The 26741-nt window shown below is 40.7% G+C and overlaps 1 protein-coding gene across 6 annotated transcripts in view; it reads left to right on the forward strand.

Annotated features, from left to right (window-relative positions):
• TSPAN9 (tetraspanin 9) overlaps positions 1–24556 on the forward strand; it is a 167920-nt gene extending 143364 nt beyond the window's left edge. For all 6 annotated transcript variants that reach the window (XM_058843992.1, XM_058843983.1, XM_058844001.1 and 3 more), the window contains 6 exons: positions 15136–15327; positions 16921–16995; positions 18493–18594; positions 19199–19330; positions 19451–19534; positions 20498–24556. In XM_058843992.1, the coding sequence (XP_058699975.1) occupies positions 15136–15327; positions 16921–16995; positions 18493–18594; positions 19199–19330; positions 19451–19534; positions 20498–20569 (657 nt within the window). In that variant the 3' untranslated portion in view covers positions 20570–24556. The remainder of the gene's footprint in view (positions 1–15135; positions 15328–16920; positions 16996–18492; positions 18595–19198; positions 19331–19450; positions 19535–20497) is intronic.
• The last annotated feature ends 2185 nt before the right edge of the window (positions 24557–26741 follow it).

Raw genomic sequence — 26741 nt, forward strand, 5'->3', positions numbered from 1 at the left:
TTGGTCTTAGCAACAGACAAGTCAGAGATTACTTGAAAGCATGGCCTGGGCTTACTGAAAAAACAACCGACTCTGTACCTAAATTATTTTTTTTCTTAATAAATTACTTACAGGTGACCTGCAGAGGTAGAAGGAAAAAGTGCTTAGGGGCTGTTAACTTGTGAGTAAAGAATTAGAGGTAGGGAAACATGAGGTATTTTTAGGCCATATTTGAAGGATCTAATTCCTTCCATTTGTTAAGTCTTTTAGTCAAGCATGTGTCCAACCACAAACAAATACCACCTGGGATAAGAAAAAGTCAAACCTAGTGCATTTACTTCTAGAGATGACCTTTGGGGATAACTTTCACTGTATATCATGACTAGCTCAAAGTGGTTGTCTATTTTGGATATCTGCATAATGCAATGGATGAAATTCCATTAACAGTCTTATGTTTTTTTCAGTAGAACGTAATTTACATTTTAATGAATTCTGCAGGGACAGAAATAAAGCTGAAGATGTGATTGGGTAGGGGATACAGATCATTAGAGGAAGCCTGCAGAATGAACTCCAGCTTTACTAGATGCCAGAGAATCCACACATGAGCAAATTGTTCTACATGCCCTCTAAGGGGGCAAGCATTAGCGGAGGTTAGTTCACAATGGATCAGAAAGCCAAGATTCCAACCATAAGTCAGAAATCTGAGGGAATCCACATTTCATTACGTCTTCTGTGGCAAAGTAATTTGCTTTTTATAGGCCACAGTCAAGTGAGTATGAGTTGTTGAGGACATATTTCCCTCCTGTAAACTAAAATGGATAAATCAGTCTGAGGAACTGCTGGAGTTTCCTTCTGCATGTGGAAAGAATCACACATAGGAAATATTATATTGATTTGATGTTGGCACAAAATACTTGAGCTCTTAAGAGTAATCTCACTGCACGATGCCCAGATGAAGCTTGTGGGCATAGATTTTTGTTCCTTACAGAATTTGAATACTGCTTTTCTTTTTCTGTGTACATATGATGCAGTTAGATAATGATTTTCTCAAATAGTGATGCTGCTGCTAGTATCTGTGTGTTGTTAGCAGTACTTGAGTAAAATGTGATCATGAAACTGGGCTTTTACCTTTTGTTTCTGCTGTTTGGTACATTTATTTCCCCATATTTGAAAGCAGCAGAGCAGAGATAAGAGCTTGGGAGATGTCCTATGTGATGTTGTGGCTAAAGTTTTTAATCTTATCCTGAAACGTTTTGTAATGAAGTGTGCCTTTTGCTATCTTCATTGATTGTTGAAAGGGCATTTTAAGCTGCAGTCAGCTATGTTTTTAGGTAAAAGCACAAAGTAAAATAATTTTGAGTGCAAAGCTGTAGTCAAGTGGGTATGAGTTATTGAGGGTAGATTTCCCTCAACATAGTTAATACTCATTAATTTACTTGCTGCTGTTTCTGGTACCAAGATAGCATTCAGTACACTTTGTAGCTCTTGTTAACACAAAAATTAGGGGAAATGGTTCTATGCTACTGTCACTGATCTGGCAATCATCTGCTCTGTTGATTGCTGAATTTTATTTGACTTGCAAAATAAAATGCATTTACTCCTCTCAGTTTGGTTGATGTAAAAGGTCTGTACCTATTCTCATCTGTGCAGAAGTGGATATGAACAGATCTGTCATATCTGTCATTCCCACCAGCAGTGGGATGGAACTGTCTTCCGTAGTTCCAGTTCCTCCCAGCTGTGACCACTGCAGTCTTGTCAGCATGTTCACATGGAATACTGTCAGAAAATCAGTGTTGGCTCACTGAAAGAGAGGGAAGGGTGAGCCAGCACCACTCTCACTTAGTCTTCCTTACTTCTGGTAGTATTTTTTGTGAACCTTACTCAGCCCTCAAAATGAGAACATATGGTCTGTAGAGAACCTACAGAAACCAAATGATTTTATGTGTTACAGTGGAAATCAAGACCTGTAACTTTACAGATTGTATGGCAGGTTAATTTTATTTAAGATAATTATAGATATTTTTGAAAATGTAAATTTCTGCTAGGATACAGTATTTTCCTGTACATTTATATCGATTGCTTTTGTCTTTGGGAAGATGAAAGTGCAAAGTGCAACTGGACTCCACTGGGAAGCAATTTTCTCTGCTTAACATCAAGTTCAGTTAGATTGTTAAAGACACAGAAAATACAGAATGTCTGCCACCTGGAATATTTCATCCACTGATCATGTTAGCAGACTGAGCATGTGGTAGGGAAAAGACAGCCTAAACTCCTGGTAAGCCTGCCACTCCTTGCACTCTTCCCTAGGCATCAGGGACATCAGGTGTCCTTGTCATATGTACCACTTGCAGAACCCCCTCATGGTAGTGTATGAAGTTATTTTTCTAGTTGTGAATCCTTAGGGCCTTGGATCTTTCTTTGCTAACCCAATTCCTTCTCAGTCTGGCTTGCTCCTAAGTGTAAAGAGGAGATACAGCTTATCTTCCGCTTTGCATACGGCCTTGTTTGTCCTCCTTGTTTGTTCTAGTTGCTTTCACTAACCTTTTCTAGGATGTTTAGGTTTACCTCCTTCCAATTCTTTTGAAATGACTGCATCACAAACTGTGCTGTCTGTTTTATTAGCAGTGCCTGTCAGAAGACAAAATAAATAAACATCATGAATACTCATTTGTTTGGTACAATAATTGCCAGAACTGTTTACAGAGATATTTACAGATGGTTGCTAGACATCATTTTGTCCCAGTCTAATTTTCCAGCATTTCAGATACCAAGATAACATCTCAGCTCTTATCTGGCAACAGTGACTTCTTTCCATAACTCTTCTGACACAAAGATTGTTTCATCATGGTATATGAAAAAAAAAAAAAAATCATAATAGTGATGAAACAGCCCCATGTCTTTCTCACCCTGACAGGAGCTGGACCATGGAGGTTAATCAATACAGAGCAGGATCAGACCTGTCCTTACGACTCCTTTTACTAAACTATTCTGGCATCTGTTTCTCTGCAGGTTCCTTCTTCTTGTAGTGAGTTTGGAATGTGCATATTGTTAAAATATTCTAGATATGAACTGGAAGATTTCCCTTTTTTCCCCCCCTTGCTTCCACAATCCTCATTCTTCTTTCAGACAAGTCAGTGAAAGCTTTTAAAATGTGTTTTCTTGGAAGTGATGCACGACTCAAAGACAGTTTGTGGCAGCATCTGTATTTGTTAAGTGGTCTAATGCCACTGTCCCATGTTTATTTTGGGATAGCAAAGGCATTTTTTAAATCTGGCTGAATTTTCTGGCTGAATATTCATGTTTCTTCTAGAGCCAGTATGATTGCCTGTTCTTCATTTCCCTAAGACAGCTCTCTGGATGGGAGGGAAAAGTGAGATGCAGTTAACTGACGAGTCATCTGCCTACTGTGATGCTTCTAACTTCTCACTGTAGCACATGGCTGCTCTCTTACCCCTTTTTATTTGTCTGATCTGGCCCCTTTATAATGCCTACCCTTCTTAGTCTCTCTGAAGAGAATTAGGCTCAGCCTTGTAGTATTTCCAGCAACCTGCAGGTGAAAAGTTTCACTTGCCTGTGGATTTTTACATCTTGGAAAGCAATGAGATGGAGCTGATTCAGGCAATGGATGGATAACACATAAAATATTGTTAATTTAAGACCTTTTGACAGAGTATTTAACAATAAGTAGGAGGTGTTCTCAGTCCACTGGGAGATGTTATTTTCCAGCTAGTAGCTTCAAAATAAAGCCTATTAATAAAAAGAGATAAGATAACTTTAAATTTTACCGAAGAAACAGTAAATCTGCACTGAATTACTTTGAATACAACTTTTCTCTGGTTGATTTAATAGACTTACTGATTTTTTTTTTTTTGTAATGAGTGCTGAGCAAAACTGTTCATCCTTTATTATCATTGCTATTTCCCTATTTATTTATTATTGGTATTTATTATCATTGCTATTAAAAATTTCAGTTATTAAGAGTTGCACTCTTCTTTTAAGAAGAGCAGAGAGTGCAGAGGGCAAAGAACTTGTTTGCCTGCCTTCACTCCTGTTGTCTGTTTTATTTGAGTATTGCAGTGCTTGTTCTACTGACAGCTCAAGTAATACAAGGTTATTAGGAACGGGAAGCCATGCTGCAATCTGATGTGAAATAAGTAAAATTGGAAGTCAGTTTTACTCCTTAGCCAGTTTTCAGTGGTGCACAGATGTTGTGAATTAAAAGAGTTGAATCCCCCAGAGTTTTGTGCTGTTTTAACATGCAAATTGACCAAGACTAAAATGCTTATAGTCCAACAAGTATCAGGCTTACTTCACAGATACACAGTGAAAGGGTTTACAAATAGCTTCTGAAGACAGTTTCTTCAAACTGATTCCTTGCATCTTTTCTCAGTGCCTCCAACAGCTGAAAGAAGGATACAAGTGGATTTGCAGAATGTAGTGTAAGCCCCTTTTAAGCAGATGGAGAATGAAGTGTTTGAGATGAAGTGTTCTTGGTTGTGGCCTGTAGTACATCTTTAAGAGGGCATCACAAGTCATGGTAACTTCTTTGGGGCTAGGGAGGTCCTCAGTCCTTTTGCACAAATTTGGATGAGGATTGCTGACTGTTGCCTCACCACAAGTCCTTCAAACATCTGATTCTTTTTTTTTTTGTGTGTGTTTTTTTCCTGCTGCTTTTATTCGGTATTAAGAGATATAGTAGAATTAAGCAGCTGTGGTTAAAATAAACAAAGCGGATAAAGCAGCTTCAAGAGAATTGGCTCAGGAAAAAGGAGACGGATTAGCAACATGTGACCAGCAGAGGTGCCTAGATTCCATAGAGTTATGCCAGTGGGTGCTAAGCGTTGCAAATGTATATTTGATGGATTGACCAGAATCTGACGGTGCTCCTTGCTGGGCAGAAAGTGTCCATGAATAAGTAGCAGGAACTTCCATCTCAGAAGAAAATACTGCAGGTACATGCCCCTGCATTTGTGCAAATATAGAACAAATGAATTTAGCATATGGTTTTAAACAGCCACACAGTTCTGTTTTAAGAAGGCTCTAATGCAGTTGCTCAAAAACCAGAGCACTGAGGGAACTCAACTGATCATGATTACATTTGTTTTTCTCTCTTCTCTCAATGGAATAAAATATTATTTCCTGTCTTCTCTGATACATTTCCTTTGGGGCTTTTGTATACTGGAATTTGGACTGTTTGTTACTCTGAAAACTATATTGGTCAAACTGTCTTTTCCTGTTGACAGCTATGAAAACTGTTGAAAAGTTTCCTTCTAGCTTTCAAAGCCTTGAGTGCTGGTGAATCAAATGGTTTTGGAAAGAGGTTTTAATAATGAGGAAAGCCAAATTTATTAGCCAAATCATGATTGCTAACATGTATAAGTTTTGTACTTTGTTCTGCTTATTGAGGGATTAGTAATTGCAGTTAAATATTCTTCAAATTTTTCTAAGAACTGGGAGAGCAAAATTTATCTCTCTTTCTGTTCTGCAGGTCTAATGGGATGAAGTAGCACACACATATTTCTTTTTGCAGTGTCAGATCTGAATGTTTCTGTGGAGCAATGAATTCAGGAGATTGCTCTGTCCAGCTTGTTTTCAGATTGGATTTTCATTTCAAGTGAAATTAACTGTATGGAAATAAATAGGAAAATAAAATAAATAAAGTAATTTTAAAATCATTACAGATTTCCATTTTGTAATTAATGTTATTACATAGGGAAAAGCCCTAAACTTACATCTCCTGACAAGCTGCTTCAAAAAGTGGTGCATTAAGAGACAGCACTGTAATTTGCTGCCTGTTTTCAGTTTGAAGTCTGTAGATAGGGTCATTTGCAGGAATTAAAGAGAGCCTGCATTTAATCCCCAAACTTTGCATTTCAGAAAGATATCTTTTCAGTTATGTGTGTTTAGGAAATAGGGCTTAATGCTCAGAAGTGCTTTGTTAGGCTGATGGATTCTCATTCATTATGATGAATTGCTTAGAGAATTTTGCAGCTCTTATCCCCATGCTTACTAATGAGAAAACGGTTTAATGTGAAGATTATGTATAATGCTTTGTTACTATATTTTAAATGAGCTATTATTGTCAGTCTGTTATCAAGGACAGCATAACTGTGCATTCTAATACATGCATAAGGTTAGTGTTTCTGTAGGAACGACAAGTCCTTCATGGGCTTTATGAACTATATAGCCTTTAAAAATTATACAGCTTTTATGAATTTTATGTTAAATATCCTTCCAATCAGATCTCCTCTGTGGCATGACTGCATAATTCCTTTTTCTCTATTAGTTATTCTCTGGATTTTGTATATATATAGTCAAAGTCTTGGACTTTTTGAACTCTTTTTTCTTTTCTTTGATGTTTTTCCACCCAGCAAATGAGTGGTTAGGGCCCTGCCAGTCCTTCTGATTTTGGGAGTTTTGGTATTTGATGTATGATGTTAATTTTTTTTTTCTAATACTAGTTTCAAAGTTCTGCTTCCATTCTCCTTCCTGTCCTCTGAGTTCAACTATCACTAACTGTGTTGTCCACATTTTAATCCTTCTTCATACATTATTTCTGAATCTTCTTCAGATGTTCAGTCTATTTTGCCTACTGCATTTTGGGTGTTGTGACTTATACACAAAAAGATGATAATGCTGACAGTGTCACAGCTAAATCTGATTTTTCACAGCTGCAGGCAGAGACTATTTTGTTGTTTTTTTGTTTTGTTGGCTTTGTGCATGCTACTCAAAAGAGCTGTGAAGTTTTGGGAGAAGAACTACTACAGTCCAAAGTAATGCCTCATTTGTTTTGACACTTTACTTTTTTGCATCAGCTTTTCCCAAATCATTTTGGCAGGAAGTCTGTATTTGGCAATCTCATTCTACAGGTTATGTTCCTTTAAATTAATCCTTTGTTTCCTTTCTACTGCTACATTTATCCACACTTAGTTTTGAATACTGACAATTTATCACCTAGAAATTTCATGAATGAGATGTTTATCCCCAAATTATTAATGATAATAATTAGAAAATCCGGACTGTGCTTGTCTTGGACACAAGCAATGAATATTTGAGTGGGTTTCTTCCTTACCTGTTCAGGCAGACACTGGGTACTGGGGGAGGAAAAAGAGTGGAAAAAGTGTGTGCAGAGTGGAGAATACACCCGGAATATAGCTGTTAATTGGTATCTGAGAGCTTATCTTGTATCAGAATAATGAAAGCGGTAGAAAAGGGCATATTGAGATCATACATCTGCTGTCCCTTGCTTGAGCAGCGTCAGCTAGGACAGAGAGTGTAGAGACTTTCTAGTCTATAGACAGACTGTAGAGCATCTAGTCATGTTTGGAATATCTCCACAGATGGAAGCTCCTCAGCCTCTCTGGAAACAATACTTCAGTGTTTGGTCCCCCTCACAGGTCTTGCATTGAATTTTGTGTCTTAATTTGTGGTCATCTTGTTCTGTCACTGAGCACTCCTAGGAAGAGAGCAACTCCCTGTTCTTCAGCGCCTTTTATCAGGTATTTGTACAGATCAGTACGAACCTCCTGAGCCTCCTCTTACTGAGGACAAACAATCCCAGCCCTCCCAACCTCTTAAAAGGCTCCTTTCCCTTACTGGTACTCACCAATGTCCGTCTTGTATTGGGGACCCCAGAACTGGACACGGCATTCCAGTTGTGCTGGATTCACTGGTGTTGAGTAGGGGGAAAGGATAGCACTCAAAACTTCCAGACACATTCTTCCTAGTGCAGCCCTAGGTGCTGTAGGCCTTCTTTGCTTTGAGGTCGCCTTGCTGGCTTCTGATCAGCTTGTTGTCCACCAGGACTCCAGGATCACCGCTGGAGAGCTGCTTCCCAGCCTCTCAGCTCATGGTGTGTCCTGGTGCACAAGGTCATTCCTCCCCAGGTGTAGGCCTCTGCATTCCACCTTGTTGAACTTCCTAAGATGTCCTCTCTGCCTGATTCTTCATCCAGTCCAGGTCTTTATGAGGGGCAGCTCTGCCATCTGCTGTGTCAGCTACTGGAGTTCATCTACAGACTTGCTGAGGGAACACTCTGTCCCATCGTCCAGGTCATTAATGAAGAGGTGAAACAGCATTGGCCCAGTAGGTCACAACCCTTGGGCACATCTCAGCGTGTCTGTGTCCATCATCCTTTTGCTCCCCTTCCACCTTCTTGGAGTCTTCTCCCACTTCAGACATGTCAAGGCTTGTTCTGCACTCTGATAAAGTGGGGGACAACAAAACAGCCTTTTACTGTTATTTCTGTTTACGTTTGAATTATTTATTCCACTAGCGCTCACTAAAGAATGTTTTGTCCATTTTATAACTGTTTTCAGCCAATCGTAGAGTGGTGGCATTTGTTAAATGTAAACAAAACAGCAACTCCGTGCCAAAAAGTGTACAGGCACTGGAGACACACACAAGTGTGCTGATTCCTCAGCATGGCAAGAGAGCTCTCCCCATAGGGCTTCCACAGGAAAGAGATTTCAAGTGAAATTACATGGTTTTGTATTTTTCACAAATTAGGAAGAACATGGTAGCTGATGGAATTATAAAATCATAGAAATGTTGCTTGACAGGAATCTCTGTAAGTCATACCAAATGGTGCTGCTGCTAGTGCTAGCTCAGGTCAACCATGACTGCCTGTAGCAAAGCATTGAAAACCTCTGTGACTGGAGATTTTGACGCTTTCTTGGTAACTTCTTCCAGTGCTGAACTAATTTCTCAGTGAAAGTTTCTCCTAAAGTGCAACTTGAAGTACCTGAGCTGCCCTTCAACTAAATAAAAAAAGCTCAAGCTGTCCTTGACAAACCAAGCAAACCCAGGTCTTAAAACTTCCTTTTACAGAACACGTCCTTTATTGAAGACTCCAGAGCGACCAGGGAAGAGCCAAAGTTTAAGTCTTCTGGGTGCATAGTTACACATTTCAAAAACACAGACTGATAAAAGTGTCAGATTTTAATGCTCCTCAGGATAGCTCTCTCTCTACTTGCCCCACAGAAGATCACAGTCTCTGATACCTCACTTGAGTTTGTCAGGACCATCCCAGGAGTACTGCTTGGGGGAATGACTCTAGGAAGACAATAAATGTTTTCTCTGGCAGATGGATTAAGTAAACTCAGCATTTGCACAAATTCCAGTTCTGTACCTTCTATTACACACAGGCTGTCAGTACAGCTGTTATAGAACTAGACTCAAAAGAAGACATCAAAATGATTCCCTTGTCTTCCATCAATGCTCAGTTCACAGGAATGTTGTAGAGGAGTTTAAATCTGCTGCATTGTTACAGCAGTAGCACTAAGTAGGTTTTATTTGAGTATATTCACCCATTTCCATACTCTATTCTCATTTTTTAGTATATGGCTGAAGAGCTTCTCATCTTTTAGTGTCCTTGCTGTATTTTAGATCATATTTAGAAGATGATCTTGCTTTGCGAGAGACTTCTGAGATTGTCAGCTGTTTAGCCCCAGTGTTGATTAATCCCATAGATTATCAAAACAGTGCAGGAAAATATATCTAATCTTACCTGAAAATCACCTTTAAGCACCAGCCCTTTCCAGAGATGGATTAACCACCCAAATCCAGAGATGGCAATTGGCATCCAAAAATTTAATTTGCAGAAAGCCTATCTCTGTTCTGGAGTGTGTTTTGAAGTGGTGGAAACCATGTAGTTCTCATCCCTGCCTCCTTTCAGAACAGTTATTCTGATCTGTAATACATTAAGATACCATAAATGAAGGAGCAGGGGAAAATACTAAAAAAAAACAACCCCAAAGCACACAAACACCCCCCCACCCCCCCAAAACCCAGTATCAGGGTGAGAAGACTTTGCTGCTTCATAAGGGCCATTGTCTTCCTTATCTCATCTGCACATGGACTGGTCTGAGAGTCAGCTGGAGAAATGGTGGAAAATGGCTTTTATCTTGAAAAGAAGACCTGAGAAAGGTCGCCTTTATCTTGTGGAACTTACCAAACAGAAGGATAGTATTATTGGCAGCTTTTCCAAAGCTAAGCTGTGGACCCCAACGAAGTGGAGGGTTTTAAGAGCCACCTGGACACTGAAAAAACTTTCTGTGTTAGGCTTTGATGGTGCATTCTGCTTGTCCTTGTGGCTTCTTCATGCTCATCCTTTTGGTGCAGGTCATCTTCCTGCTGACTTTCTGTTTCAACAGAAGTCAGTCAAAACCTGATTCAGAGTGTCTTTTTGTCACTGCAGTTCTCCTGAAATCAGTTCCCAGCACAGACTTTGTTTTCTGCAGTCATGCTGTCAGTATTTCCTTGTAACAAACCTTCTGTGCTTTTTGCTATTTTATGGGGCCGTATTTAAGCTGTACCATGTATTTTTCATTGTATCATTTTTGCTTCAGGCCACACCTCCTGTTTTAACACAGCACAGAGGAAGGTGGGGAGCTTTCTCTTCTCTGTAACTGGGCCACAAATGGCCCAGGGCATGTTATTCGAGGTGGAGTACAAACTGAGACACTTGCTTCTTTTTGTCCCTCACGGTTGTCTCTGATTATTTGGTTTCTAAATGTCTCGGTTCTGTTCCACGTGTGTTAAGAGCTGTTCTGGTGTTTAAGCAGAAAGTCTCATGTCAAGAACAAACTCTTTCTCACACACACCTGTTTGTGCAGCTTTTCCATCACTCAGTCTTTGCATGGAATGGAATAGTCAAACAAGAATATGCAAAAGTCAACAAGAATATGGCCTCATCCCTTTTCCTCTTGGTAGTGCTTTCCTTATCAGATTCCTTTTTCTGATGCTGTTCAGTGACTTCAAGGGCAAGTCTATCAATATTATTAAATTAATAAGCATTATCAGAATGGCATTTCCTACCCCTTCTTTACCCCAGCTTGTTGCCGCTTGGTAGTTTTGTGGGATTCTGAACACATTATCTTATTCTGAGAAGCAGGAAAATTTTCTAGCCCTCACTGATAATTGTGGGCACAATGCTTGATTCTTGTAACCAGCTGTGGCATAATTCATCAATCTACTTCTCAGTTGTGTGAAGCAAAATGTACTACAAATGCTTGCTATTATTACCCTTGTTCCTATTATTGGAAAGGACTGAGACGCAGGCTGTTTGGTTTTCTTACTGACCTCTAGAGTTGTGAATATTTCATTCACATCCTGTCTAATAATTCCTCCCAGGCTAGATAATCCTGTGCACAATCTCCTTCTGTACAATATGTCAGTCTTGGCATACCTCTGACTGTCTGTTTTGTCCTTCCTGGGTCTTGTAAACCCTTCCTGTATCTTTTTATGGTTACGGCAACTAAAGCTGGGTAAAATGCTCTGTTGTGAAAGTTTGTATTGTTGTATTCGTTCACACAATGCTCAAAAATGCAGAATAAAATAAATGAGCCTCATTTCTGTTCTGGTCATAGCACTTGTCAAGGAAAGGCTTGTTGTGGGGTTTCTTTCTCTCCGAGTTTATCTGGAGTTCCAATTTCCCTCAAAGCATTTGAGATTCTTAATGTTTCCTAGAATGCTTGATGTTTTCTGGACACAGTGATGAAGACAGATAGACATTGAGGTAGTGAAGAGAATTAAAAGTGCGGGAGAGCTTGTGAGGAATGTTGGTGTTCCTTCTGCTTTTAAGCTCAAAATATGTGTACCATAGCTTGGATAAATTGCCCTATAAGTAAAAGTGACTGACTTTATGATAGTGTTCTGCAGTGACATAAACACCAGGGGAAGGAGGGATTTGATGGTTGCCTAGAGGATGATGATTTCTAATCATGAGAGGGAAATGAGCCAACATTTTTTGAGAAGAAAACTCCAGTGAAATTTATTACTCTGTTGAAGCATTACTCTGGGGAAGGGGTATCAGTGCCATCACTCTCACACAATTAAAATACCAAGCAGCATATATTATTTAATTATATGGTGAAAAAGGAATTAATAAGATGACTTGATATATTCTTGCTGCTTTCACACTCAAGGATTCACTTGTTCCTAACAGAATGAGGTGGATCCTGTGAGAATAAATAGTTGTCAGAGCATTTTTGTAATGTTCACGTTGTATAAAAAATTAGACTGGTATAGAATAAAGTGTCAGCAAAAGATATTTTATTGCTAGAATCCTAGCCAGCTTTGGTTGGTATGGTTGTATGCAATTAAGTCCCATGTCAGTGGAATTATTTGGGATTTTTTTAAAGAAGCACAAGTGAAAAAAAAATTTGTCATGGGACCTGAATTTAAGGCATAAATTTTAGCATCAGCAGTACTGCTATGCAGTAGAATGGCAGAGAAAAAACAGAAAATAAGGCACAAAAATTGAGGAGCTTGGAAAGAAGAAATACTAAATTTGTCTTAAACTTTTAGTGCTATTTGGTATGGGATGCCACCTTGTGGAAGTTTTTAGGTCGTCATGTCTTATCAAATCTCTGAATTTTTACTCTCTTCAGAGAGAATCCTAATTGCATAGATCAGCCTTTAACAGCCACTCCATCAACTGATGTTTTATGTAATCTGAACTTTCAGTGTAATTTAGGGGCAGAGAAATCTTACTTTGGGAGGTAGAAAGTATGTGAAAAGAAATTTCTTTAGCTTTGGAGTGAGCTGTTTGGAGAGCGTGACCTGTGCAGATACTGTGGTGTGCTTGTGGTACTGCTCTCTTGCATGTTGTCAGAAAGCTCTGAAGGGAACTCTTAAAAATTGCTGGAAGAAAAAGCAAATGTTGGTATGTCTGTAGCCTCAGTCAACTGACATTCCACTTCATTTCACATTGTGAAGGACTCTTCTGGTGTGCTCATATGTCTTGTCATTCTTCTCCATAGTGGTCTGCCTTGGCACAGCACAAGTGTGTTGCAAATCCACCAGACTTTTTTTGCAAACATTTCACATCAAGTGTCAGTGCTTCTTCCCTGCTCAAGGCACTGTGGAAAGGGTAAGGTGCAGGTGAATGTTCTTCTGCCAAAAAGCAATGTGTTTTGCTCCTGAGTTTACCAAAATACTGATGTGGCTACCACAAGCAAGTGAAGAAATTATATGCCCTGTATGGAAGTGTATGTAGAGGGTCTCCTGAACTGTCCCTACCAAAGGGACAGAGGTAATTTGTCTTTTTCTGCTTTCCAGCTTTGATTCTCCTTCTGCTCTTGGTCTTTTTTTTTTTTTTTTTGTCTTCATGTCCATCCCATGGAGCATGTGTCCCTTTCCTGATTTCCTATAACTTTAGGTTACCCACCTTCCCTCATTTAATCACTTAGGTGCTTCTAACTTTTTCTAAGTAAACATAAACATGAACCTTCTGGAGTAATCTCCTAGCCACCTTTGTCTTTTAGACCAAATCTCTTTCAAGGATTGTGCTGCAGGATTTTTTCAAATGGTAAAGAGATGCTGGTTAGGGCTTCTATCTCTTTTGCTACAATCTCATAATTGGGCTTGGATTCTGAGGTGTGATTCTTTATGGACTGAGCTTTGTATTAATCATATGTACTCCTTTTTGTCCTTTACTTGTCCTTCCTCTGTAAGCCTTTTTCCCTGACCTTTCTCTTACCACCACCTTCTTTATCTGCAATGATCTATTGCTTTTGGCCTAATGATTCCAGAATTCATTGCACTCTTTCAAAACACTTAAGCTAGGGCTGTGATTTCTGAACTTAATAACAAAAGTCCGAGGAACATATTTTGTGAATGACCTTTAAAGTGTGAATTCAGGATCTGATGGAAACTTACACTGAACAATTTTGGTCTTTGGTAGAAACTTCTTTGGAAACATCTACAGTCTCATCCATGGAGTGTCATGGAGTCATTGATTAAAGTGCCATCAGCTAATGGCAACGACAGCCCTGGCAGCTTAGAAATGCCATTTAATATCTTAAATGAATGTTGTGTGGTGAGAGTTGTTCCTGACCTCCTGAACCATTAAGCTCTCAGCCCCAGCAACTGCCTGCAGTTCTCATCTAACAGTGGAAACAGCTGAACCACAGGGTGTTTTCCTGAGTGAGCTTGAGGCACCAAAACTGCAACAATTCAAGGACAGAGTAGATGAAATTTGAAGTAGGAGCACTAGGGCGGCTGATTCCAGACGGTTTAAACCTGTGGCCATGTCCACTGGGTCCTGCAGCAGAGTATCAGAGTCTTCTGTTTTGCATCCCCCACACAGCTCTTTACACACTGACCTTGCTGACATACCATGAAAGGCAATGACAATCAATTAAAGATTAAGTGGAGAGGACAAATTTGAGGGAAGAGACGAAAGTCCTCTCCTGACACATGCATGTGTGTCTGTTTTATACCAATCTTTTCATAGGGTTAGCTGGTGTTTGACCTTTTCCTGCTACACACACTCCTGTTGCAGCTGTATCCAGCTGTGTTATAGGACACAGATGTTGTGACCTTTATCCATACTTGGTGATGCTTCCCAGCCCACTCTGTGGAGTTACTGTGCATTGAATTTTGGAAGCAGAGGTGCTTCCCAGTCTCCTTACAAGAATCCTGAACATTTCCTCTGTGCTACCCAATGCATGTGTTACTCTGCTTCCCTTGGGAATGCCTGTGAGCATCTTGCATAAGGCTTGAGCTTCCTGTAGCCAGTGTATCTAGAAATCTGATTTTGGTGACGTTTTGTAAACACTGGCTATCAACACCAAAGCTATGAGAACTCATACTAAAACCCAACCTGGCTACTGTGACTGGGCATTTTATGACGAATGTTTATTGAAATGATGCTTTTGATTGTAAACATCTTCAGGACTTCCTTGCCTCCCCTATGATGAGGCAATACAGGACTGAATACTCTGAGACATTGCAGATGACTGCACAAATAAGTGCAATGGAACATTGTCTCCAACATTTTGGAGACAATGCTCCAAAATATATCAAATATTATTTTCAAATTATATTTTTTTATTTTCATTGAGAAAAATGGCATTGGGTTGCTGTTGTGAGATCAATGGGTAGCCCTGGTTTCATATGCTAAGTCTCTCAGAAGAGAATTCCACCATACAGTGACTTTTGAATAGAATTATAAGTACAGGTGACATGACCAAGTCTAAGTAAGAACATTTAATTTCACTTTGTTTCAGCATCAAGCCACTGAGTGCATTACTGCAGAATACTTAACCTGAGAATTTGCTTGTGAAATCCTTTCTTTTCAGAGTTTTAGGGGAAGGAGACTGTGAAATTTATATTAACAGTGAAACCTTTCTTTTGTTTGTCTCTTTGCAGTTATGTGGCTGTGGTCTGCTGGGCGTGGGCATCTGGCTGTCAGTGTCACAAGGCAACTTCGCCACATTTTCTCCCAGCTTTCCATCACTTTCAGCTGCCAACCTAGTCATTGCCATTGGCACAGTGATCATGGTGACCGGCTTCCTGGGCTGCCTAGGTGCTATCAAGGAAAACAAGTGCCTCCTGTTGAGTGTAAGACATCAATATACTCCTTTTTACTAAGAACAGTGGCTGTTGCCTTGTTATTATTTTATTTGAATGACCAGTGCAAAACAGTCTTGTGGCTCACTGTGACATTGCCCTTGGCTTTCAGTCGTCTGTAGGCTTGCAGTATGACATCCCACAACTTTGGTCACAGTGGTATCAATGGTGTATTAGCAAATGTGTCCTTATTTCTGTGTGCCCTAATGTATTAGGTAGCAAAGCAAATTGCTATCAGTTACCTCTGAATGGTTAAGCATGAACTGTAAGATAAACCTGGATATCCCTTCTGGAAATGTCTGTTGGAAGGATTGACTGAAAAAAATATTAGGCACAGAGCTGCTCAAAGCCTCTCATGGCTATTTTCTACATTGTCCTTATCTAAGGCCTTTGTCAGAGGATGGTGGAAACCATCTGAGCCAAAGTTAAGAAGTCACGGTTTCTGCCAGGCCTTATCAATAAAAATTAAATAGTCTGACCCTTGAAATTCTCTGACCAGCACTGAATCACAGAGGTTGACAACCCCTCTCAGAAAACATAATGTGGATCTTCTTGCATAAACTTGGGAGGTTTCATCATTAGCTTCAATGACTAATGATGGGAGATTATGTGGGGGAATGTCTAATACCCCCCATATAAATATCCCCCTGAAAAAAAAAAATACCAGGGAGAGGAGAACCCCCCTACAAGGAGAAGTATTGTGGCAGAAGGTGGGAGGAAGGCTTTCAAGGCAGATGGGTTCTAATTCAGTCACAGCTTACAAATCCAGATGCTGTGACATTAAGGAGCACATTTTCCTTGTGCAAAACTCTCTCTTATATGACATTGAGGAACAGCTGGGCAGAATTCCTTAAACCACCTCAGAGAATTAAACTGGAGGCAAAATGTGCACCAAGTTTTTTGCTATCTGATTGCTTGGTTTTGTGTATTGTACAGCTAGGAAAGCAAACAGAGATTAGTATTGAAGTCCACGTGATTCCTCCACACTAATTTCAACACCAGCTTATTTTAAGAAAGATTTTATATTCTTACAAGGATCTGAAAAAGTCATTCTATCATGACTGTCATGAGTTTCCAGTTGATGATCTGGCTGTGCTCCATACTGCTTCTTCCCCAGTGTCTGGGGTCAGGTGTCATGCCTGCCTGGAGTCTGCTAGGGCATAAAGGCATGGAAAAAAAAAAGCCCACTGGGCATGGAAAGTAGTGAGAAACTACTAGAACTCACACTTGGGATGCCTCTGCAGAGAGAGAGATTTCAGATACAGAGCTGGGAATAGAAGTGCTGAGTAATATGATGACTATTCCAGAGTCACATGTGGTTCAAGCCCATCTGCTAGGGAATCATTTCTGAGGCACGTCACATTGATCTTTGCGCTAAGGGATATTTAGCATCTGTCCTGCAGTCTGTGTGAAGGAAAGACATGCTCAGACTGTGTGCTGTGACAGCAGTCAAAAGGAGCAAGACAAAAGCATGGCTGAAACCTGCAAACTGGTAGTAAGCCTATTGTCTTCATAGTTTCTGGCAGCAGGTTTACTCTCTAGTTGGCAAATGTGTATACACTGTCTCTTTTTTCTTTGTTCTAGTTTTTCATCGTTTTGCTGATAATTCTCCTGGCAGAGCTGATACTAGTCATTTTATTCTTTGTTTATATGGACAAGGTAAGCAGATACGCCATATAGATTAATTATCTTTACTAGCATGTAAACCAGGTTTAGTTTTTTGTTTGATAAAGGTATGTGGGTTCTCCTGGATCTTCACTTTGGTGAAGGTGTAACCTTGAGATTTTGGCTGTCTGTCGTAAGCTGCTTCTGAAGAGGGAGGAAGAAGTGATGAGGAGAACAAATCCCTGAAATAAAACCATCATCCTTTTTGTCTTGTCCTGAAATCTCAGATAGCCTTCAACATGTTTGATGTCTGCAAGAAGCTGATCATCTTGTAGTCCTGGGTTGTGGAAGGTCCTGCTTCCAAAGAGCTTCTTAGGGCCAACCCTTGGAACGGGGCTGGAGGAGAGAGGCACAAGATATTCACAGGTTATTCCAAATGCCACCAGTTGTCTCACTTGACTGGGAAGTCCCAGAGAGTTTGGTGTGAGTGCAGAATAGATCAAGAGGCAGTTTCTCATAAAGCCCATCTGTAGGAATCTGGTATCTTGTAGTGACTAAGTGAAGTGGGCACTGGGTGAACTGGCTGGCCCATCAGATACATAACTGGAAAAGTGACTGGGGAATTGGAGACCTCTGCTAAACACAGGGCAGAACCTTATGGTATGAATATGTCCAGACTTATTTTAAAACAGCTCCTCCCAGACCTTTATCTTTTAGGCTGTCATTATGATGCCTGCTGCTTTCAGGGAGCTGAGCTGAACTGCTGATTTTGACTGGGTTGTAAAAGAGGGATGAAACAGATCTTAAAATATCATTGACCTTTATGCCAGGACCATAATCCTTTCTCTTCTACCAGCTCACTGCTGTCAGAGGCAAGGTACATTCCTACCTGCATCCAGGACTCTGGGCTCAGACTGAAATTAATACAAGAAATGGGACATCTCAGTTCTCCTATTAAGCATTCCAACTTTATCTTCTAAAGAAAGAACAGCACATTTGAAAGTCATTAATCCTACAAGCTTGATCCCACAAGGAGAAAAACAATAATGTCTCTTTTCAACTGATTTTGTATTGGCTATTCACTATAGCCTGCCTGAGTCCATGCAAGGATAACTCTGCTAAGGTTAGAAAGCTTATTATTATGGGACTCTGGTTCTGTGTATTAGCAAATTAAAGCAGGCCACAGGTTACAAGCAGGAGAGGCTGCTGTGGGGTATTGCCAACAGCTGTCTCTGGCAAGGTTACAGCAAGCTCAGCAGATGGGTCCTGTTCATGTTCAGTTAGTTTGAATCAGATGATGACTGTATTGTGGACTTCTAGCAGAGGTCTCCTATCTCAAGAGAATTAATCCACTATTTTGCAATCTGAGGGAGAGACTTGGCAGCTGCTTAAAAGTCCCAGTGATTTGTGAGAGTCCTGAAGCTTTTTACCCATGTTAAGTTTGTGGTGAGAGAAGGTAAAAGATGGATGTTCTGTATGTGTGTGTGTTCCATTTAGTCCTTTCCTCTGAACAGCAGTGCACTGACTTCCTCTATCTTCTACATGGTGCAGGTCAGTGAGAGTGCAAAGAAGGATTTGAAGGAAGGTATGAAGCTATACAATTCAGAAAATAATATTGGACTGAAAAATGCATGGAATATCATTCAAGCAGAGGTAACATATTTTCTCAATAGTAAAAAAGTAACAATTTTGTCATCAAGGCTGCTGCAGTCTGTTAAGTGTGGCATCCATGCCTAGTCTAAAAGATGGCTAACGCAGGTTTTGATTTCTGATTTTGCACTCTTGAACATCCACGAAATACTGTGAAGCCCAGGAGCACTGTGAAACCCAGGATCAAAGTGTACTCTGTAAGGTGAAAGATGTTCACCTGTCTGGGATTCTCTCTGGCTATCCCAGGCACAGAGATGATCTATAAGAGCAGAGACGGCAAAACCTGCATAGGTGTCACTGCAGCTTTGGCAGGATTTTGCTTTTAGCAGTTGTGGGCTTATTACCTTATGTTTTAGTGTTTGAACTCATGTCTTTGTGACAAGAGGATTTGGGTGTGGAGCCATTTATTTTCTTTGCTTTTGTTTTTTCTTTGTGTTTTTAAATATTTGCTTTAGGTGATCAGCAGCCACAGAACAGCTTAAAAGCACAAAAGTGTTGTGGTGGCCTTTTTGAAAATACAGAGTGGTTTAGTGGAAATAAAAGTTTGTGGTCCTGCATGATTTACAAATTGTGCTAGTTAATTTATTAATCCTTTACTTCTGAACAGATGAAATGCTGTGGTGTGAATGACTATACAGATTGGTACCCAGTGCTGGGAGAAAACATTGTTCCAGATCGATGTTGTATGGAAAACTCCCAAGACTGTGGACGGAACTCTACTGAATCACTGTGGAAAACGGTAAGGCTCACATTGCCCACGTCAAGTCTTAGGTATGGGTGGGAAAGAACAAAATAGAGGGAATGCACATGAAAGAAAATGTGACCTTGGTGTTTCAATTTTCATCTTTCATCATTTTAGGGATGTTATGAGAAAGTTATGAGCTGGTTTGATGACAATAAGCATGTCCTTGGTTCGATTGGGATGTGCGTCCTCATAATGCAGGTAATAATGGTCTGATGTTTTTCAACATGGCTTTGATTTGCTGTTAGCATTCTTGACTCTGCTGCATGAAAAGTGATGCTCAGTTGCTTTGAGTTGGAATATTATTTCAAAAATACCAGATTTGTTTTATGAGTTGATTTAAGACTATGTGCTCAGAAAGGAAGCAGGTCAGTAGTTGGTCCTGCAAAGAAGACATGCTACACTGGGGTTTTGCTTGCCCATGTTTTGACTTCAGGGTACCTCTTTGGAGTTCCCATATTAAGCTATCTGTTATGCTGTCCTTTCAGGAACTGGTTGATTTTTAATTTTGGAAGCAAGTTCTAGAAATTACCAAAATTAGTCAAATCATGGCCACTGAACTGAGGAGGTTGATGTGTTTTAAAAAACAAATGCAGAAATATCATAATAATCTGTTAAGGTTTTGGGGTGCTTGCTCCAGGGAAATGGTCACAGTACCAAGCCTGCTAGAGTTCAAGAATTTTGACAATGCTCTCGGGCACATGGTGTGATTTTTGTTATCCTGTGCAGGGCCAGGAGTTGGACTCAATGATCCTTATGGGTTCCTTCCAACTCAGGATATTCTGTGATTCTATTACTGCCATACTTTTGGGGGACATTATCTGAATCTGAGCTTTCCAGTCACAGTTACCTGACTAAACAAGCACAAGTTGTTGGGTCAAAGTGAAGAGTGACTTGTATGTGTTGATTCAAAAAAACTGTTGCATGTATGATAAAAACCTGAGAGCTTTTTGGCCTTCATCTGTGCTCTGACAGATACAACCTGGACATCACTATGTGCCTGAACAACACATACATTCAGGTTTACTGCTCAGTGTTGAAGCTTGAGACATATGGCTAATGTAGAATGACTGTTCAAACTACAGCTGGGCCATGAACACAGTTCAGCAGTACAATTTTGGCAACCTTCCTGTACTAAAGCCCTTATTGTTTGTTTTCCTTCAGATTCTTGGCATGGCCTTCTCCATGACACTATTCCAGCAGATTCACAGGACTGGCAAAAAATATGATGCCTAAAGCCTCTGAAACATTATCACATCAACCTTTCTGTCTCATCATAAAATGAACACAAAGAATGACTGCAAGGAGCATCATGCCTAGCCCTGCTGTGGAAATCCGTCCCATTGACAGATCCACTTTGTTGTTACTTGTCCAGTTACTATCACAACTTATTTGACTCTTTTTTTTTTTTCTGTTTCACATTTGCCATTTATTTGCCAAAGAGGGGGGAAACTCCCCAAACAAATGGATTTTCTACACGAAATCATAGATCTGCTCTAAGAATGTTCCTTAACTTAAGAAAATGTTTTGCTCTACTAATCCATGCTATATGTGCGAAAATTATGTGTGTTTGACTTCAAGGGAGAATTCTTCAAAGTCTTCCATTAGGTTTTCAGCCCTTATGTCCAATTTACTGGAAGACTCAGAAAAGCCACTGTAACTGAGAGTCCTAGGAATTGGAGCTGCTTTGCTTTGCAGCTTCTTGTACCTTATGGTGTATACTTTTTTATTATGGTAATGATGATGATTATTATTACGATGGATATAGCTTAGAATTTAGTTGCCTGACTTATAACTTCTTACTGTTTTTGGTTTTACACATTTATTGTACATTAATTTGGGAACCGCTGTGCGAGCTCTAGAGGACATCTTTTGCAAAGTTGACAGTAGGTGCGGGCAAAGACATAACTTTTCTCAAGTTCATGGGGAGGCGGCACCTATCTTTATCAGGGCCTTGATGCCCTTACTGTAACAAAGGTATTTCCTTTAAAATCAGAGACTCTTTCCTCAGATGGAATGCAAAGCCTTCCCATTGGACCAGATAATGAGCTTCCTGCTTCTGCGAGGCAAAGTTCCAATGCCTTTACTCACCCAAAGCAGTGCCTGGCTGCTTTATGTCATGCTACTTTGAAAGCTAAAAGTACTGACTAAGCAAATTACTGCTGGCACAAAGGAGAGAGACTGCAGTCTGACCTACTGGCAGCAGACTTCACTGACTGTGTTGTCTGCTTCAAAAAGTTTGCCCAAGGCATGGGAAGCTGCTGGATGTGAAGGAAAGGGATGGCAATTTGATGGCACCATTATCATGCCTTGGCCTTTGTTGTAGGGATTTCCTTGGGCCAAAGACAGCTGTCTCCCTGAGCTAGAAAAGACAGTTTGATTATGAGTGACCAGATGATGCAGGAAAGGGGCAATTTCCAGAACAGCACTCAGAGATGGTCTGTATTGGCACACCTTCAGTACAGAACTGGTTTTTGCTGATAGATAACCAAGTTTGTCCACTGGGGTAGTTCACTCAATGCATATTTTTACCAGCATTCCTGTTAGAAAACCTGAACATGTATTTCTCTAATTTGAATGCTTCTTCATTGCAAGGAGCCTGCATTTACCCATTGTTACAAGTTTTTGCTGTTTTGTGAAGGAAGAAGGAAAGGCTCAGACAATGGAAGATGCTCTGATTAAACTTCAGTCAGGGCTTGACTCAGCTCTGAAAGAAACACTGCTTTTTGTATGGACAGCTGTCAGAAGTGACCTTCAAAGGTTACCTCATCCAATGTCACTCTCAAAGAGGTACTGACACATATGTGAGATGGGGTTCACTGTGACATTACTGGGCTGAGTTTCAGAAACTGTTGAGGATGGAGATCTTGTGCCTTTCAGAGCCATGCCATTGCAAACTACTCCTCTGGTAAACAAGATTCTATTATCAGTCCAGTCTGAATATTCATATTTCAAGCTCTGAAAAGCTGTAATTTTCATTGTATCATTCAGCCTATCTTTTCCTTGTGGGCTGAAATAGCTGTTGAGCCACTTTATATCTGGGAGGTTTTAGTTCCCTATTTATCTTCCTAATAAGTCCTGCATGCATCTGTACATCTGGCAGCAATAGTGTTTTGTGTGACCTACGTGTCACTTTTTTGAGTTCCTGTGAAAACAGTGTGACAGGAAGGAGTGTGAATGTGTGGGAGATAGAGATGAATTTGGGTGCTGCAGTGAAGAAGAAGGTTACTATTCTTAGAGCACAGCCCTTGCCCATATGAGCACAATGCCCAAGTTTCACAGGGCTCTGGTTTCCCACTGAAGCAGACAAGGCCATATGGGTTCAGCTATTTCACTTGGATAGCCTTTGAAGGAGACAGGGAAGAAGCAGAGGGAAAGCACAGAAACTGAATCCAGTTTTACTTCCATTTCTAACAAAAATTGGGACCAGGAGCATCTGAGCCTCACTGGAGATGGCTGTTCCATGTTGAAGAAGGGGCTCTGATGCCCAGTGTATCTGCTGCTACATGTAAGACTGTGTCCAAAGTTGCTAAGATGTGTTCCCATTTTTGCAAGAAAAGACAGGATGTTTTTTTTCTGATGGTTCCACTGCATTCTCCCTTTGGGCAGAGGTGCTTAGCTTTCTCTAGATTTTCTGGTGCTCAAAAAGAGCCAGGCGCAGGGCTGAGTAGGAGCATCATCTCTGTCCTTTTGGGTCGCACAGTGGTACCTTCCGCATCTTAAATTTTAATCTGCAGTCAGTTTTTGTACAAAAATGGTAAAATATATTAGTAAAAGTAATAAGGAAATAAAATATGTTTATGAGTAACTCAGAGATGAAATGTGTAGTTGCAAACTCAGCTACTTTGCCTTCCATCCAAACTTATTTTTCTAGAATGCTTCATTCCATTTCACGATCTAGAAGCATAGATCCTGAAATCTTTTTTTTAATGACTACTTTAGGCATTTTAAGCACAGTATTAAGTGAGATAGTTACATGAACTTCATGTATTCATCTCTATGAAGCCACCTACAGGAGAGGAGTCAAAAGCAGGACTGATTTGTGTTTCTGGCTGACTCTGATGTGGGAGGTGATGACAGACATCCTCAAAGAAGCAGAAAGGTAATAGCACTTTCCAGGCAACAAAAAACAGCTCTGGAAAGTGTGAGGTTGCAGCAGTCAGTTTGTCAGAGAAGGCACTAATTGTCCTGTAAACTGGTCAAAGGGAGCTTTGGCTCATGTATGTATGCACTTTTTTTTGCTTATGCTGGTGGGTGGCTGCCTGTGTGTTTTCCCCAAATGTCACTCTGATTATTTAACTATAAGTTTTTAGCATGTTTTTAAATAAAAACTGATACTGAGTAAAAGTATCTTAAATATACACAAATACTGATTTGTATAAATGCATACCTCCCTGTATCTCTAATTCATGAAAGCACAGTTCAAGTCTGTGAAAGTGCTGTTTCTCTTCCTTCAGACTGTAGCACACCTGCTGTCTTACTGTCCTTCATGCTCGGGAGCTGCCATAGAACTTACGCAAAGACAAAACAGGAGAACTGCCTGAAGAAGCTCTGTTTGAAAGCTGATGAAGCATGATGTGTGAATTAGCAGTGAATTCTGCTCACTCCTGGTTTTACCAAGGCTGTTTGTTACAGGAAGCCCAGGTGGAAAAAAAATGCCCATAGCTGAGTAGCATGTGAAATGCTAAAAGACAATGACATAAAGGTCTCCGAGATGACAGAAGATGCCTTGGATATGTCATGCTTTGAGTTCTTGGACTATGGCTACATTAGGCCAACCCTCCTATAATGTGTCCACCTGCTCCATTTCTGTGCATGAAATACAAACTCACACACAGAGAGGGTGCAAGCACAGAAGGCAGCCAGACTGATCACCGTGGTCTTTCCTGGGTGACGTATCAGTCAGGCATAGAAAAGGCAAGGAGGAAAAGGATGCTTTCCCAGCAGATGGTTCTTGGGAGTAGCATGGATACACATAATTCTGATGTAACTTCTTTCCATAAGTCGAGCAGCTTCATCCTGTAGCTGGCATGGGGAAACCTGGAGATGTTTGCCTCTGGGCTAGCCATCTGTTGTGCAGTAGGGAGTAGACACTAAGAAACGACATGCCATTCCCACCGGGTGATGTTTGCACCAGTGTTTCTTCTATGCAATACCTACTTTCGCCTTTATATAAAAGATTTTTACTAGGATGATACGAAAATAAAGGATTTTTTAAAAGGTGCCTCTTTCAGCTCATTTGTCTCCTAACTCCACCACCAAAACTAGAAAGGGACAAAAAAAATTTCCAAAAGGTGACTCACCGAGATCTATTCCAGCTCCACTGCAGTTGAAATCCAGAGCTCTTGAAGCTGTTTCATTTGTGAAAAGATTCCTCTCTCCTGCCTCCACCCCACCTTCCCCAGTCCTCTCTCATTCTTCAAAACAATATTAAAACAGAAAAAGATGTGAAAAATCCTCAAATAATGGAGAAATGGTTTTGAGAGCCTGATACAGGAAAGAGATTGCAAGGGTCCTAGAGAACACAGAATAGCTGAAGTGAGGACAAAATAGGGAGCTTGAAAGACATCCAGAGGACACTGAGAAGTCTCAGACAAAATGTGAACATTGATTAACACTCAGCTAGAGAATGATTACAGAATAGCCCTCCAAATGCCAGGAAAGTAGAAGATGGGCTGAAAGTTCCCCAGATGAAACAGGAGCCAAGCAGAAGTGAACAAAGCAACAGAGAGTATGAAAGAGATTCCAAGTGTATAAACTAGCCTCAGGGAAGGAAGTTTGTAAGTGCTCAAGAAAACAAAATGCAGCAGTGTCAGGGGCCAAGAAAGAAAGAGATGAGGAAAAGATTCCCCCCAGAGAATACAGAAGAGGCTCTGTGATAACAAGAAAGTAAAGGAGCTCCAGACTACTCAGTAGTACCTAGGGTGGCCTCAAGATTTAAAAAAAAAAAAAAAAAAAAAAAAAAAAGGTGGGGGAGAGAGATTGATAGTGCCCCAGAGTAGCATCAAAGAATGGGAAATGAGCCCAAAATCTGTAAAGGACTCAGAGAACACAAAGTAGCCTGAAAGAGTCAAAGGAACTAGGGAACTAGTAGAAAGCTGGAAAAAACCATGATGAACACACAAGAGACTTTGACAATAACAAGAAAGTACCAAAGATTCTGAAAATGCTCTAGGAGCATATGCCTGCAGCAGCTAAGAGAGGAGAGAGGCTAAAAGAGCAATGGGAAATACCCCTGGAGAAGGGAAGAAATAAGCATGAAGGCTGAAAAAGTCCCAGGAGAAAGAAGAGAAGCCACTGAGATGCCATGAACCTTGAAGGAAGACTAAAATAGTCCCAGAAAATACAATCAAACTTCAGAAAAAGGGGCTGAAGGGTGAGTGGGATATGAAACAAGCAGAAAGACTGAAAGTTCTCCAAAGTCTCCTCAGTGAGAGGAAGGAAAAAACTGAAAGACAGCCAAAGCAGCTTTGGAGAGGCTAGGGAAGAAGTGGAGAGGGTGGGAGAGTCACAGAGAACAGAGTAGCCTCACAGATACTGAGAGATTAGAAGAAAGCCTGAAAGAACCTCAGAGAAGAAAGTAGCATAAAGTCTGTAAATGTGAAGGATAAAAAAGATTAGCCTCAGAAAGGTGGAAAAAGGTAGGCAAGAAAGAGACACAGAGATCAATACAGTAACTTTGGAGAGGTGAGAAAGACTGAAACAACCTTGAAAGAGCAGAGAGTAGCTTCACAGAGACCAAGAAAGAATCAGATGCTTTAACGAGTCCAAGGAGGGCATGCAGTACCACTGGAGGACCACAAAAGGAGGAGAGACACTAGAAGAACCCCACTGCATGCAGAGTATCCTTAGGGCAAGCTTTCCAGTTAGGCTGGAAAGCCTGTTGGAAAACATGCGCTTGTCCTTGTTCCTCAAAGCAAGGGTCTATTGCCATAAAAGCCAAAGCTCTGTCTGCAACACTGGCTGTGCAGTCAGGTCTTAACCCACAGGCTGGGGGCTCTCCTGCCCAAGCCTTGCCTTTCCAGTGGCAGGACCAAGGAGAGCAACACCTGGGCTCCAGTGCCCTGTAGCAACTCTTGGTTTGCCTAAGGTCTCCCTTGACAGTGACACTGGTACACACATGGAGGAGCAAGCCAGAGGAGCAGCCAAAGTCCAGACATGCCTTGGTGTTCTCTGCAACAGCCCCAGGTCTGACCTCCCTGCACTCAGGAGGTCACGTGAGGTATAAACAACGTCAGCAGATGGGTGCCCCTGTACCCTATAGAAGGAATCTCCAAGCAGTGTCGCAGCACTGGCTCGGGCATGATGTGGATGCAGCTGGTTGTGGTGCATCCCTTGGCAATTCACAGCATCCTGAGGTAAACAGTGGGGCGGTGAGTACAAGAATTACAGCTCAGATGCACATGTG

This window comes from Poecile atricapillus, chromosome 1 (assembly GCF_030490865.1).
Source record: "Poecile atricapillus isolate bPoeAtr1 chromosome 1, bPoeAtr1.hap1, whole genome shotgun sequence".
Lineage (NCBI taxonomy): Eukaryota > Metazoa > Chordata > Aves > Passeriformes > Paridae > Poecile > Poecile atricapillus.